This window comes from Pollachius pollachius (genome assembly GCF_949987615.1).
Source record: "Pollachius pollachius genome assembly, chromosome: 3".
Taxonomy (NCBI): Eukaryota; Metazoa; Chordata; class Actinopteri; order Gadiformes; family Gadidae; genus Pollachius; species Pollachius pollachius.
This window is the reverse complement of record NC_136936.1, coordinates 38,681,489-38,696,340: the sequence shown is the minus strand read 5'-3', so window position 1 is coordinate 38,696,340 and position 14,852 is coordinate 38,681,489. Positions and strand designations below refer to the sequence as shown.

The 14,852-nt window shown below is 40.2% G+C and overlaps 1 protein-coding gene across 1 annotated transcript; it reads left to right on the top strand.

Annotated features, from left to right (window-relative positions):
* Positions 1 to 5,379: 5,379 nt before the first annotated feature.
* LOC307073853 (uncharacterized protein) lies at positions 5,380 to 11,190 on the top strand (the record flags this gene model as incomplete). Its single annotated transcript, XM_079733812.1, has 5 exons — positions 5,380 to 5,634; positions 5,725 to 5,995; positions 10,383 to 10,399; positions 10,514 to 10,801; positions 10,915 to 11,190. Exons 1-5 carry the CDS (start codon positions 5,410 to 5,412, stop codon positions 11,188 to 11,190), a joined length of 1,077 nt encoding a protein of 358 aa, XP_079589938.1. The 5' UTR covers positions 5,380 to 5,409.
* Between the last annotated feature and the right edge of the window lie 3,662 nt (positions 11,191 to 14,852).

Genomic DNA, 14,852 nt, shown 5'->3' with positions numbered 1-14,852 from the left:
TTCATATCAGTCTGAAAATACAATGACCAGCCCTTCGTAGTAGTGGTGTTTGTGTGTGTGCATGCGTGCGTGGGTGGGGGGCGGGGGATGTTTGTTCAATTGCATCAATATGAAGAGATTGAACATATTACAAGTATAATCTTTATAACCATTATTTACATTTATTTAACAAAAAATATATTATATCAACAACCACCCTATACAGTAAAATCACATAACACAAACACTACAACAATCGCAAAGGTCTGTGCCTCAAACCCATGCATCCTCCCACTCCCCATCACAAAGGTTGTAGTAGGATCATAAATAGGCCATGCCTCTATTGAACAAGTTTTAGGGCTCTAGGGTCAATAATGGTGACGGTACTGAAATTGTTTCTAAAAAAAATGCATATTGACAGTTTTGCTAAAAAGAAATTCCTTAAAAATAAGTAGAGATATATTTTTTGCCTATATGGAAAACGTTTTGAGGATCGAGAGTCAATAATGGCAACGCTATTGAAATTGCTCCTAAATAAGAAAATCCTCAAAAATAAGAAGAGATATATTTTCAAAACTAAAAGGTTGTAGTAGGACCATAAAAAGGCCATGCCTCTATGGAACGAGTTTTGGGGCTCTAGAGTCAATAATAGCGACGCTATTAAAATTGTACCATTGTGGTCGTTTTCAGTTTTGCGCTTTGCAGACGGTCCCTAAACTTGCGGCTGAAAGCCAATGCAATTCACCGTTCGCTAAAGACGGCTCGTTTGGATGAAAACAATATTGTAGCTGGTTCTCTGGGTTACTACCAGGGGCGAGGCTAGCCCATTTTTAGGGGTGCTGAAGCACCCCTAAAAAGGGGCTCAGCACCCCTAAAACTTGGGAGTAAGAAATGTTATTCTAAAAATTATATTTGTTCGTCTTTGAAATTGTTAAATAATGTCCAAAACATACTCTGTAGTATCAGTCTATCAGTCAGTGAAACCTGTGGCTCCTCAGAGTCTGAGGATCTCAAGAGGAAACTTTTGTTTCCTTGTCTGGACCGAATGATCTCTGAACTTGAGAGGCGTTTTTCTGGTGTGAATGAGGAGGTGCTCAATGGAATTCAGGCATGCAGTCCAACCTCAGGCCACTTCTTGTCTGAGCCTCATCTGACAGCACTGGCTCTTCATTACCATATTGAACTTAAGTCAGAGGAAGTGATAATTGCAAAAAACTATCTGAAGCGCAAGATTGAGGCAGGTACAGTTCAGGACATGCTAGCAGTGTTCAAACTCCTAGATTCAGAAATGTTCCCTTCACTGAAAGCTGTTATGCAGGTTGCCTTGACCATACCAGTTAGCAGCTGTACATGTGAGCGGTCTTTTAGTGCCTTGCGTCGGCTCCATACATGGCTCAGGAGGACCACAGGCCAAAGCAGACTCCAGCACCTAGCTGTGATGACCATTGAGAAGGAGATGCTTGAAGGAATTGAACACCAAAGGGTCATTGACAGGTTTGCCACCCTCAAAGTTCGGCGACATAGATTAACTCTCCCAAAGTAGAGTGTATCACCTGCATACATCGAAGAGCAAAATGGGGATTCAGGGGAAGTACAATCAAAGATTTCCCTCTCTTTCTTTTTCTATATCTTTAATTTCTAAGTATTTTCAGGACCTGGGCAAAGTAAATTTTTGTAACTTTTTGGATTTACCTTCTTTTTTTTGCTCTTTATGTGAAGCATGTTTTATGAAAGTTCAGACAGGTGTGCAACCAAGGAGATTAGAGATGGCCATTTGTAAATAATTTGCTGAAGATTTTGTTGTCCAAGTACCTGTTACTTTGTTCAATGACAATAAATTTGAATCTAATCTAATCTAATGACTATTGATACAAAAGGAGGCACATGGAGTTAACGGTCAGTAAAACCAGCTGAGTGAAGAGGGTTTTATGTTTGTTACAGGGGGCTGTATGAACTGTCACAATAAAGATGGTGTTCTGGAAAGGGCTCCAAAAAAAGAAAAAAATCTTTTGAGTTAGTTGAACCAATGTTAAAATTATGAAGTTATTTTTCAATAGAAATATTTTTTGTTTTTGTGTGAAAAAAGGGTGGGTGGTGTGGCAGTGGGGCTCATTGAGTGCTCAGCACCTCTAAAGCTCTGACCCTAGAATCGCCCCTGGTTACTACACTCAATTATGTCGCAACAATGTTTCACTGATGATCTTTTGAACCGCAAACTCAGAACCTGCCAATTTATTTTCAACTTTACGGAAGTTCCTCTCCGTTTATATGCTTTACTCACAGCGTGAATTGACCTTGATATGAAGCGTCCGTAGCGCAAAATAATATAGCATTCGTTTTTTTAAAGAGATAAGAGGGAGCTCTCCTCTCCGTTTATATGCTTTACTCACAAGTGTGTGATTTCACCTGGATATGAAGCGCATATCCAGCGTCCGTAGCGCACGGAATGTTATATTATTTTGCGTAGCGCAAGATTCGTAATTTAAAGAGATAAGCTGAAGCTCTCCTCTCCTCTTGTTAAAAAAAGAAATTCAGCAGCAGCGGTCATATTTCAGCAGTGGCGGTACGCCGCTGCTGAAATGCTCATATAGGGGAAACACTGGGTTTGTCTCAACAATGTTACTGTTATTTGTTATACGTTTTTCGCAGCCAAGTGAAAACCACAAAACAGTGTGAGGAGTCTTTTGATATGAGCTGTTACTGTAAATGATATGAGATTAGGTTGTTCATAACCTTTTGATTGCAGATACTGTTCATTTTTAACTGGTAATTTATCACACTGTTTTAAATTTGACTGATATAGTCATGTATAACATATAGCACATAGGCCTGTCACGATAACACATTTTTATCAGAAATTATTATTGCGATAAGCAATAATATTGCAGTTTTTCAACTAATATAATGATAATGGCATAATAATGCAAGTACACCTTTTTGAAGATCAATAAACTTTGAAAGCATCATCACAGCTTCATATACCGTCTGGTATGGGAGCTCTGACAGTCGCACCAAGAGGAAATTAGAGAGAGTTGTCACCAAAGCCTCCAACATCACTGGTTTTGACTAGTGCCCGATCGATTCATCGGCCTGCCGATTTAATCGGCCGATTATAGTCTTTATGAAAATAATCAACATCTGCCAAAAGTCGCAGATTAATGCCGATTTTTTTAAATCTATTTTTTTTACTCAAAAGAATAGCCACACACTTTAACCACTCAGTTGTATCACAACAACGACTCTCTGTCATTCAGCAAGAGGTTGGTGTTCCTAACCATTCCATAATCCAGGCAGTGCAAACCAGGTGGAACTCCACACTGCATATGATTGCCAGGATGCTTGAGCAAAAGAGAGCAATCACAGCCTATTCTAGTGACCACAGCCATTTTGTATGTCCAAGTGCTGAGGAGTGGGCCGTGGCAAAAAACCTGACACCACTGGAAGATATAACACTTGAAATGAGCAGGGCCGACTCCTCTGCTTCCTGCATTATACCCTGTGTAGCAGTGCTGAAGTGTCTGCTAGAGTCAGAGGGACCAAACAGTAGAGGAATCAAGACTCTAAGAAAGACCATGCTGAGAGCCTGGAGATAAGGTTCTCCAAGGTGAAAGAGGCAAAGAGGTGGTGCTCGCATGTCTGCTCGACCCACGCTACAAGGAGAGGCCCTTGTCACCAGAGACACTAGCACAAGCCAAAGCCTTGGTAACAGAAGAGGCACAGAGGAATCCACCAGAAACACAAGCAGACACAATACAAGCAGAAACTGCCTGTGATGAAGAGGAAGATACAAAAAGACAGAGAGTGGAGGAGGGAAAGGCCCACAGGGTTCTAGACAGTCTGTATGACAGCATGCTCTCTTCAATCACTCAGGAAGAGGAACCAGAGGAGATCATTGAAGAGCTGGAACGATATATGAGGGAGCCTGTCATAGACAGGAAAAAGGGGAACCCACTGGATTGGTGGAAGAGAAACGGTTTCCGCTTCAAGGGACTGTCAGGCCTGGCCAGGAGATACCTTTGCTGTCCACCTTCCTCTGTGCCAAGTGAGAGGGTGCTCAGTACTATTGGCAACATTTATGAGGAGAAGCGCAGCTCGCTCAAGGGAGAGAATGTTGAAAAGCTGTGCTTCCTGCACTACAACCTGCCCCTGCTGAAGTGGCAATATTAAGGACTCTACGACTGGCAGGGGCATGTGAATAGAATTTTATTTGGAAAATATCCATATGCTGTTTGCCCCACACAACACACATTACCTCGTTCCTATACAGTTATTTTATGTTATTATTAAATGTTGTTTTCAAATATGTTGTGTACAGTTACAAAAAAGTTCTTCCTGTACTTACCCCAGCCTTACACAAATCATTATTATGCAGTAATTAGATTTCTTTATATGTTCCAATATGTAAGTAAAAAACTGCTATTTTAGAATTATGCTACCAATAAAAAGAAGTTCCTGCACTATTTTTTTGAATATCTTTTTTATTTTATTTTATTGACAATAAGATAAGGCTGTATTTGATTATTATTTGATTATTTTTTGCCAGTAAATGTATTCTAAAACACTCAAGGTTCTGCATTCAAATCACATGTATGTTGTGTTTAAAGTGTTTAAAGTGTTTAAAGTATATTTAAGGGATCCAAAAATAAGTTTTATATGCTTTTCCATTTTTTTAAATAATCTGCAGATTTAAAAAAATCTAGTTGTGTATGTGTAGAGCTTTCGTTCAAAGTATTTTTTTCTTTCATATATATATATTTTTTTTTAATAAAAGCTTCTTTTTTTTTATTAAGAAATAAGCGTATCGTATCATTTTTTGCGTGAGGGTATCATGACACCTTTCTAGTATCGGTATACCGTGCAACACTAATATGGGTAGATTTCAAATTTCAAGTTCATATTTGAATCCTCTAAGTTTGTCAGAGAAGCATCCGTCTATACATAAATTTAGCTCAACCCTGTTAAGAGCAGGTGGAAGCTTCTCAATGGGCTTCTACAGTACGTTGAGTAAAGGTCATGAGTCAGTAGCTTGAACAATAGGGGCAGTCACGCAGTTTTAGGGGTCTTTTCAGGTATAAATGGAGGGGCTTGACACAGGTAGAGCATCAGTTGACCAACCGATCTCTGAGAGACCTGAGAAACCAACACAGCCATCATGATGGGCAAGGTGTATATATATATATATATATATATATATATATATATATATATATATATATATATATATATATATATATATATATATATATATATACACATATACATACATACATACATACATACATACACACACATTTATTTGCGTTAACATAATGACATGATACAGATTACAGCCAACTAGTTAAATCAAGAAATGGCATGATATTCTGAAATTATAAACCTTGCCTGACAAATTCTTTGTTTCAGATCACTTTCTACGAGGAGAAGAACTTCATGGGTCGCTCCTATGAGTGCATGAACGACTGCTCCGACATGTCCTCCTACATGAGCAGGTGCCAGTCCTGCAGGGTGGAGAGCGGCTGCTTCATGCTCTATGAGAGGAACAACTACATGGGCCAGCAGTTCTTCATGAGGAGGGGAGAGTACAACGACATGCACCGCATGCAGAGCATGGGAATGATGTTTGACAACATCAGGTCCTGCAGAATGATCCCCTTTGTAAGAGAAATAGTTCAACTTTTACTCTGAACAAATTCAACTGTTAAAATGACTCTGCTGACACTGTTTCTCTGAACCTCTGCATTACAGCACAGAGGCCAGTTCAGGATGAAGATCTACGAGAGGGAGAACTTCGGTGGTCAGTCCAATGAGATGATGGACGACTGTGACAACATCCAGGAGCGTTACCGCATGTCCGACTGCCAGTCCTGCCACGTGATGGACGGACACTGGCTGATGTACGAGCAGCCCCAGTACAGAGGCAGGATGATGTACATGAGGCCCGGAGAGTACAGGAGCTTCAGGGATATGGGCATGAGCGGCCAGAGGTTCATGAGCATGAGGCGTATCACTGACATGTGTTAGTTTACTCATCAATAAAACATGATCTAACTTACATTTGCTGGATTTCTTGCTTGACCACTGAGCATACAGTGTGGTAGAAAATAACCAAGTTCTATCACTTCAACTAAACTAAGAGAGCTTGAGGAATCGAGGAGTCTGGCTCACGTATGACAAGAGACTTTATTGTTACCCGCGAACAAGCAACAACGAAGCCGAGTGAGGTTTGATGACACTGAATATATAAATGACACTGCCGGGTCATTTATTCTCCCAAACTAAACTGTTTTCCATATGGTATGACCGCCCTCCACATGCACATAAGGTCTCCTTACATGGTAAGGACAGTCAACCATACATTCCTTTAAGTATGTGGTCATCATCCGCAGTTAATCTAAACATTAGGCGTCAGTACGCCTTGGCCCCAGACTCTCTGGCGCCGTGTGAGGCTCTCCTATGAATTCAGATGTGATTTTGCTGCTTTCCACTATCAATGTATCTATATGATATATAGGCCTGATAACACTCAGTTAATATAAAAAGTAATGGTTAATTTCTCCCATAACAGAAGACCATCAGAGCAACATTTGAAAGCCAACCTTGAGTGTTTTGAACCACTGATCTCACAGCAAGATTCCATGAGTTGGCCTAATGTCAGAACCAAGGCTTCCAAAGGTCTATCCCTCTGAGTTTTATCAAAGGTGAATTATCACGTTAATCACAGAATGCGTAATGGTAGAGAAGGTGTAGCAGTGTATTAAATGTTGTTTGCACCACCATCGCTGCATCTCCATTTAATCAATGTATTTGTCATCTTTAATTTCAGAATAGCCAGGGTATCTTCTAGGTTCCTCCACCTTAGCCTCGTAAGACTATCTGGATATTCCTGATTTTATCAATGATAATTAGCCTGAAGGGGTAGCCTCGAGTGACCGTTGATTGATCCAAGCATTATTTTAATGTTTTCTGAAAGGGAGGTAGTCTTATGAGACTACCTCCACCTCAGAAGTGATGCAGTTCAATATGAAAAGGAAGAACTTAAAAGGACACTGCCAGTATTGGTGATCTAACCATTGTATCAGTCTCCCCTTGCTTCACTAAAATATCCATTACGTTTCAATTATCAAAATCAATTTGTTATGCTGATTCTACATTTTGCATAAGCACAAGACATTTTGTAGTACTTTTATGGAATTCCCTGTTATTTTGTCCACATGCTCTTTACCAACCGATAAAGATTGATTCCAAAAGGCAGTGGCAGTGTTACTGTAGCAGTGCAATGTGTTCCAAATGTATCCCAAAAATATGAATTAGTCTAGGCAATTGTGAGTATGCACATAGATTTGGTGCCTCTAAGCTTGATTGTATTGATTACTTTATCTGAGCATTAACTCCAACTAATTTAAGATGAAAAAAAACAAATAATAATTCTGTCTTTACATGAATGCATTTAAATTAAAATGGCAAATATAACATGGGATAATTGCAAACACAAAATACATGGATCTCCGAAAAACGAAATAAAATGAAAACAAATCAATAAAGGTCGGAAAATCTTGTGGCCACCGTCTGCTGTGTTTTGTTTTCTAGTAGGTTGGAATGGTATGAACGCTGTATAAACTCTGTTGCAGCAATCAGCAGGCAAGACGGTGACGGATAAGAAAAGAGGCAAACAAACGAACTGAAATAGAGCAATACCTTCCAATGGGAAAACAACGATGAACAAAAGAAAACTGATTAAATATGACTTATATTGTACATAAACAATAAATAAAATAACTTATCCCAATGTCCAGATGTCTTTGCCTAGTTTGGTTACTAGGGCTGTACTGATACACCAACTCACAATTCGGTTTGTATCATGATTTTTGACCCACGGTTCGATACATCCCACGATTTTCTTAAATTTAAGAAGCATTTTAAGTTATATTAAGTTACATAACAATTAACTTAAAGTAACATTTAATAACAAATAATTTGGAACACTGAACAGATTCGAACAGAAAAAATAATATTAGAGTATAGCAAAATGAATAAATAATTAGAATAGTTTGGTAACACTAACCTAGCGTTCCCGCTAGAAAAAAACGGTGCCGGTCAAAGCGATCTGCATAGGATTCGTTTTCCGTTGTGTGTAAGAATAAAGTACCCACCCTGTCAAGATTCGATGGCCGCTTCATTCCGACCTATAAGCAGACCAACTGCCGGTCAAAGCAAACAAAACACAAATGTGAGACTGGCTCGTAATGGCTGTAATTCAGCACCATGGCTGAATTTCGGGAATACTGGGTTTGGGGCCCACTAATATCTATATTAAAGCATCCATAAAGTAGCATGCCATGGGACCTTGAAACAGATTAGATGGAACGCCGGGGTTTTGTACTATGTTGTGTTTGGCCTGGTGCTTTAGATTGCTGTGCAAAAAAAAACATCATTCACTGTTGACGGTTTTAGTTCACTCCTCCGCTTTTGAGTAACACATCCAGCACCAGAGAAGTCTCGCTCGCAATCGCAAATCCCGCGTCCGACCCGTGCTGTTCAGGCGTCCGATCCTGACCCGCACCCATGTCCGACACAATCAATTATCTTTCGCCCGTTTCATCCAAATTGTGCAGGTACTCGAACCCGGTCAGGCCTTCATGTGCCACAAAGGGCTTTTAATACGGGAGGTGTTTGTCGCGCCTGCTGCATTCTCAATGGAGAGGCGAGCGGGCAGTGAGGGTGCGCAGCTTCCTGTTAAGCGGCACGACAAGCGGGCGCTTGAAACTGTCGCTTTCTTGCTCGCTCGTAAGCGTGCGCGCACGTGGAAACAGTTGGAATAGATGAGAATCACAATAAAGTGTGACACTGAATTTGAAACCGCACATTGTTATTTCTGCATCTATTATCAAAATATGTATGAGAAATACAGCGAAAAAAATTGAAAAAAACATTGGCATGTTGATTTACGGTGTGTGCCCCTAAAAGTTCTGGTCGTGCCCCTACAATTGAAAAAAGTTAGACTGGAGCCTTGATTATTCTTGTTTAAAATACATTCACATTAAATGAAAGTTATAGAGGGCGATAAAACAGTGATGTTATGGTGTTAAAGGCGACGCAATGAAATTTTGTGCTGGTGCACCAAAAAAAAAAAGTGAGGTGCGTTGCAGCGTGCGTTCGGCCATACGATTGGACAATCGGCATTCTGCGATTACTGGCGGAGCATACGGGCTCTTGGTGGAATTTCCATTCCTGGTTTAAGTACATCCATCGACAAAGTGGTTAACTCCGACAAGCAGCCACTAGAGAGGCTTTGGAGGAGGAGCTGCCACACTCGAGGCAACGCATTTTGCAGGCCGAGCTGTTAGACTTGTGAGATCATCCTGACCTTGCGAGTACCTATACTGTTTCTTTCTGCATATTCTTTCTGGCCTTGACCCCATTGAATGCCCCAAAAAGATAAAAATAAAGATAGGTCCAACCAGTACTTGAACCAGTACTTTAGAGCGAGACTCTGTTGATGATAGCCAAGGAATACCGCAGTCTATCGAATTAAGAAAAGATATGGTGGGGCCCGAAGAAGTTTCACAATCTTCTGCACTCTTAACTATTTATCCCAATTAAGACAGAATAATGGTTAAAGATTTACAGAAATCTACAAAAAAGCTTTTTCACAAAGGAGAATATGTTTTGCTTTACTTCAAACTAGATATAGATAAAGAGAGCAAGACCAGCACTTAGTGATTTTATCAGTTTGGCTAAGGCCAGACAAATTCATAGAAAAAACAAACTTGAATATCTGGATGGACTCACAAAGGTCCTCCTCATGACCTTGTAGATCAACCTATGCCTTATCTGGGAGGGCTTTAGAAATCTACTCAATTACATTCTTAGAAGCATTTTGAATGGATCCATAATCTATATATATTTTACATGATTATTGGTGATACAGGATATTAAAGTAAACCTTTTGTAAATTTGTTTCATTATTTGATTTAATTTCTTCTGCCGGAAATATCCACATGGATTCTGCCAAGGAAAGAGAGGTGGCAGACTGGCTCCCATCAGCCAGCCTTACTCAGCTAGATTTATTGTAAAAAAAAAAATGTATGGTTACATGTGTTGACTCTCTCTCTCAGAATTTAAAATATTGGATTGAAAAATTCCAAGTTCATTTTGAATCCTCTTAAGGTTTTTCAGTGAAGTATCCATCTATACGTTAAATAAGCTCAACCCTGTTAAGAGCATGTGGGAAGCTTCTCAATGGGCTTCAACAATACATTGAGTCAGAGTCATGAGTCAGTAGTTTGAACAATAGGGTCCATCATGCAGTCTTTTGGTCTGTTCAGGTATAAATGTAGGGGCTTGACGCAGGTAGAGCATCAGTTCACCAACCGATCTCTGAGAGACCTGAAATACCAACACAGCCATCATGATGGGCAAGGTAAGGATATATTAATATATATCATTGATTTGTGTTAATATAACATAAATATATTGTACATTAAATATTGTAGCAAACTTGTTATTAGCAATAATTTATAGCACAATGTTCTAGAAAGATATACCATGGTTGACAAATTCTTTGTTTCAGATCACTTTCTACGAGGAGAAGAACTTCCAGGGTCGCTCCTATGAGTGCATGAGCGACTGCTCCGACATGTCCTCCTACATGAGCAGGTGCCAGTCCTGCAGGGTGGACAGCGGATGCTTCATGCTCTATGAGAGGAACAACTACATGGGCCAGCAGTTCTTCATGAGGAGGGGAGAGTACAACGACATGCACCGCATGCAGAGCATGGGAATGATGTTTGACAACATCAGGTCCTGCAGAATGATCCCCTTTGTAAGATAACTCACCAACAGTTCAACTGTTACACTAACAAAGTTAAACTGTTCAATTGACTTTGTTTGCTAATAAGTCAGCTTACTCTGTTTCTCTGAATCTCTGCATTACAGCACAGAGGCCAGTTCAGGATGAAGATCTACGAGAGGGAGAACTTCGGTGGTCAGTCCAATGAGATGATGGACGACTGTGACAACATCCAGGATCGTTACCGTATGTCCGACTGCCAGTCCTGCCACGTGATGGACGGCCACTGGCTGATGTACGAGCAGCCCCAGTACAGAGGCAGGATGATGTACATGAGGCCCGGAGAGTACAGGAGCTTCAGGGATATGGGCATGAGCGGCCAGAGGTTCATGAGCATGAGGCGTATCACTGACATGTGTTAGTTTCATCATCAATAAAACATGATCTCACTTAAATTTGCTGGATTTCTTGTTTGTTATTTTTAGTGGAATAGGACCACTGAGCATAAAGACCAGAGTAACATTTGAAAGCCAACCTTTTTTGAACCAAGAGTTGGTCTAATTTCAGAACCAATGGCATCCAAAGGCCTATCCCTCTGCATCTTTCATACAGCAGTTGATTACAACCAACAGACCTTAAGTGCACAAGAGAAATAAACTTTATTTTATCTTTATTTAAGTTGATGTTGACTTACATTTTCTTATTTAATTTCATTGAAGTGCATTGATACTCACAATGTGTTGATATTGAGCTTATATTTATTGGTGGTTACACTAAATCAAGAGACAACTGTATTACTGTGATTTTAAAATGTATTGCTGTTACTTAGCAAGTGTTTAATGTGTCGGTAGCTTACTTTGTTTATCACTCAGAGTAATTTAAGATAAATACAGCTGAAAACAAATACCTAAAAAATATTCCAAGGTACACTGAACTAAGTTAATTACTAAGCTAAAGATAATATTTGATTCAAACCCAGCCAAGTAAAATATCAAGAGTTGGAGCTAGCCCCTGAGAGTGACGAATAAGGTGTCAGTAATGATGACATGAAGCAGCACTGCACAGAGGTACAACCACAAACAACGGAAGGCACTGAAGCTGATAACCCCATTACCTCACAAGAGCAAAAGAGAGGCCGAGGAGTTCATAACCTGACGGAAAAGGGCCAAGAACTGCACAATGAGTTGCAGTGGAAGACTATCATTAAGGATGCGAAAGGTACGCTGAGTGGTCAATGCTCAAACAACCTGCTGCATGAACTCATTACTAAAGTAAGCTATGCTTCAAAGAATCTGAATGATGTTTATGAAGAGCTAAGACAAAATGACATCCCAGACCATGACACACATCGCAGACTAGACAACTGGGAAGCAGTAACAAAGAAGGTAATCAAAACTGCAAGAGGTCATCTAAAAACTGAAAAAGGTGAAGTTCAAGTAGATGAAGAACAAGGTGTTGTCTGCAGTCTCAGACTTTAACAGTCTGCAGCCTCAGATAAGATAAGCGTCAAATCTCAGTGCACCAAGTCCTCCAAGTCTGCTCAATCTGAGGTAGGGCTGAACGATTAATCTAACTCAAATCGAAATCGCGATGTAATAGGCCGCAATATGCAAATCGCAGACACATTTTTTTATGTTACTGACTGGAGATCAGTACGATTTATATTTATTTAGATGTTAATAAAGATGTTATAACATGAATTCATCTCAACTAGGGCTGTAACGATACACAACTCACAATTCGGTTTGTATCACAATTTTTGACCCACGGTTCGTTCGTCCCACGATTTTTTTAGATTTAAATAGCATTTTATTTAAACAACACTTATACAACAACTAACTTAATGCTACATTTAATAACAAATAATTTGGAACACTGAACATATTTGAACAGAAAGAATACTATAAAAGTAGGCCTATAGCAAAATGAATAAATAAATAACCAAAGATTGCAGTTGGAGGATGCTTTCAGGTAGGCAAAAACCCTCAAGTAGTTTTGTGGTTTAGGCTTAAGTATTTGAAAATATTAATGTAAAATAAATAACAGTAATTTGAATAGTTTGGTAGCAGTAACCAGCGTTCCCGCTAGAAAAAACGGTGCAGGTCAAAGTGACCTGCATAGGTTTAGTTTTCGGTTAAATATCCTATTATTGCTTCTTATTAGGCTATGTAGCTTAAATAATGACATAATCAGGCCGTATAGAATGCAACATGTTTAAAAGCCTAACTTTCAAATCGATGGGAAAAAACATGAACGTCTGATCCGCAATAATGAGGCATAGGGCCCTATCTTGCATCCGGCGCAATTGACTTAATCACTGGCGCATGTGTCATTGCTAGTTTGTAACTGGTGCAGAGCGTTCTTTTCCCTCCTGCGCCACGCGTTGGTAAATTAGGGAATGATCTTGCGCCCCAAGGGGCGGTTCGGCGAAAGGAGGAGGCGTGTTCTGGCGCAAACGTTCCCTGGTGATATTTTGCAGTTTCAGAAACCACTTGCGCCACAAACCAGGAAATACCTGGTTTAAAGTCAGTGGCGCGTTGTTCAGATGCTATTTTAAGGGCGCATGCATAATGTTGCTTGTGCACCTCGCGCATACACTTTGCTTCTCTCATCTACCTAGCCACACATTCTTGGTAAATTATTTGGGAAAGAACAGCTGATACAGCGGTAATAAGTTGTACTTTTAAATCAATGCATCTGCAAACACCGTACAGCAAAAACATATTTTCTTGACACAGACATCGTGTACATGCCCATAACCTTTAGGTTTGATGAGTATTTGATCGTGAGAAAACATTGTTTTACCACGAGTGAGTGTTAAAAAGAATGAATGAATGCGGGCGCGTGTGTGTATGGGCAAAATAATTAATGAATGCGGGCGCGCATGTGTGCATCCATCTGTTTAAACACACGCAAACTAAACACGTAACGCATAATACAGTCCATGGCAATGTATATTAACGGGGGGACACACGCATATTAGGAACACAAGTCGACAACGATAATGCATACAATACTGATAAGAAACGATGTTTATAATGTATTGCGTATATCATTAAATAGAACCACAGTTACCGCATATCATATGTGTGTTAAGTTTTCTTTGCCAAAATTTATTTGAGGACTCAGTATTTCTGAAGTTGTGTTAGAAAACCTTATTCCATGTGTGAATTAGGCCATATTATTTGGCCATAAACTGAGCCATTTGAAGTTTGAAATTCATGTGCATCTGTCTCATCGGAGACTGCAGACGTGCTGTCAAAATATCAATTCGTCAGACTCAAATGCGCTCATGGCTCTTAAAGGGGATGGGAGCTGGCACTCTCATTGGTATATTGCACGTTACGCCCAAACCACACCTACGGGTAATTAGGCTACTTCAGACCAACCCTTTTTAGATTTGCGCCGGGCGCAAGAGTCATTTTTGCGCCGGTAAACTAGCGACATCGCCATAGAACCGCCCACAAAGCTACTTGCGCTTGGCGCTTCTCACTTGCATTTCAGACCGTTAAAATAGGGCCCATAGTGTTACGAGTAGCGTATGTGTGTGCGCGAGAATGGCAGTGTGTGTTTGTGAGTGACATCAGCGAGTGAGTGGACGAGCGAGGAGAGCGAGCGGTAGCTTGTGTGTGTGTGTCAGTCTCGTGAAGAAACAAATGAGTCTGGTTGTGTATAAGAATCAAGTAACAAGCCTGTCAATAATCGGTGGCCGCTTCATTCCGACCTATAAGCAGACCAACTGCCGGTCAAGCACACAAAACACTAGAGACAGTGATCAAACAGGCTATTTTTGCGCACTTGGCCCACTCTCGATAAATGTTCATATCGCATATGAGGACTTCGCAGGCTGTGGAGAAATGCAATCCTCCGTAGCCACGGAGCACTGTCATCACAGCGAGGGCATCTCGTCGCAGACTTAGGGCATCGATAAGAGGAGCGGTGTCAGCAGACTTTTATTTAGACAGATTATTAGCTATTTCAATCTGACAATTTGACCGGAGTGATACAATTTTGACATTAAATTTTTCTATTACCGGACAACGGAAACCCTGGCACTAACAGCTCATATCATGTGGCTGGATCT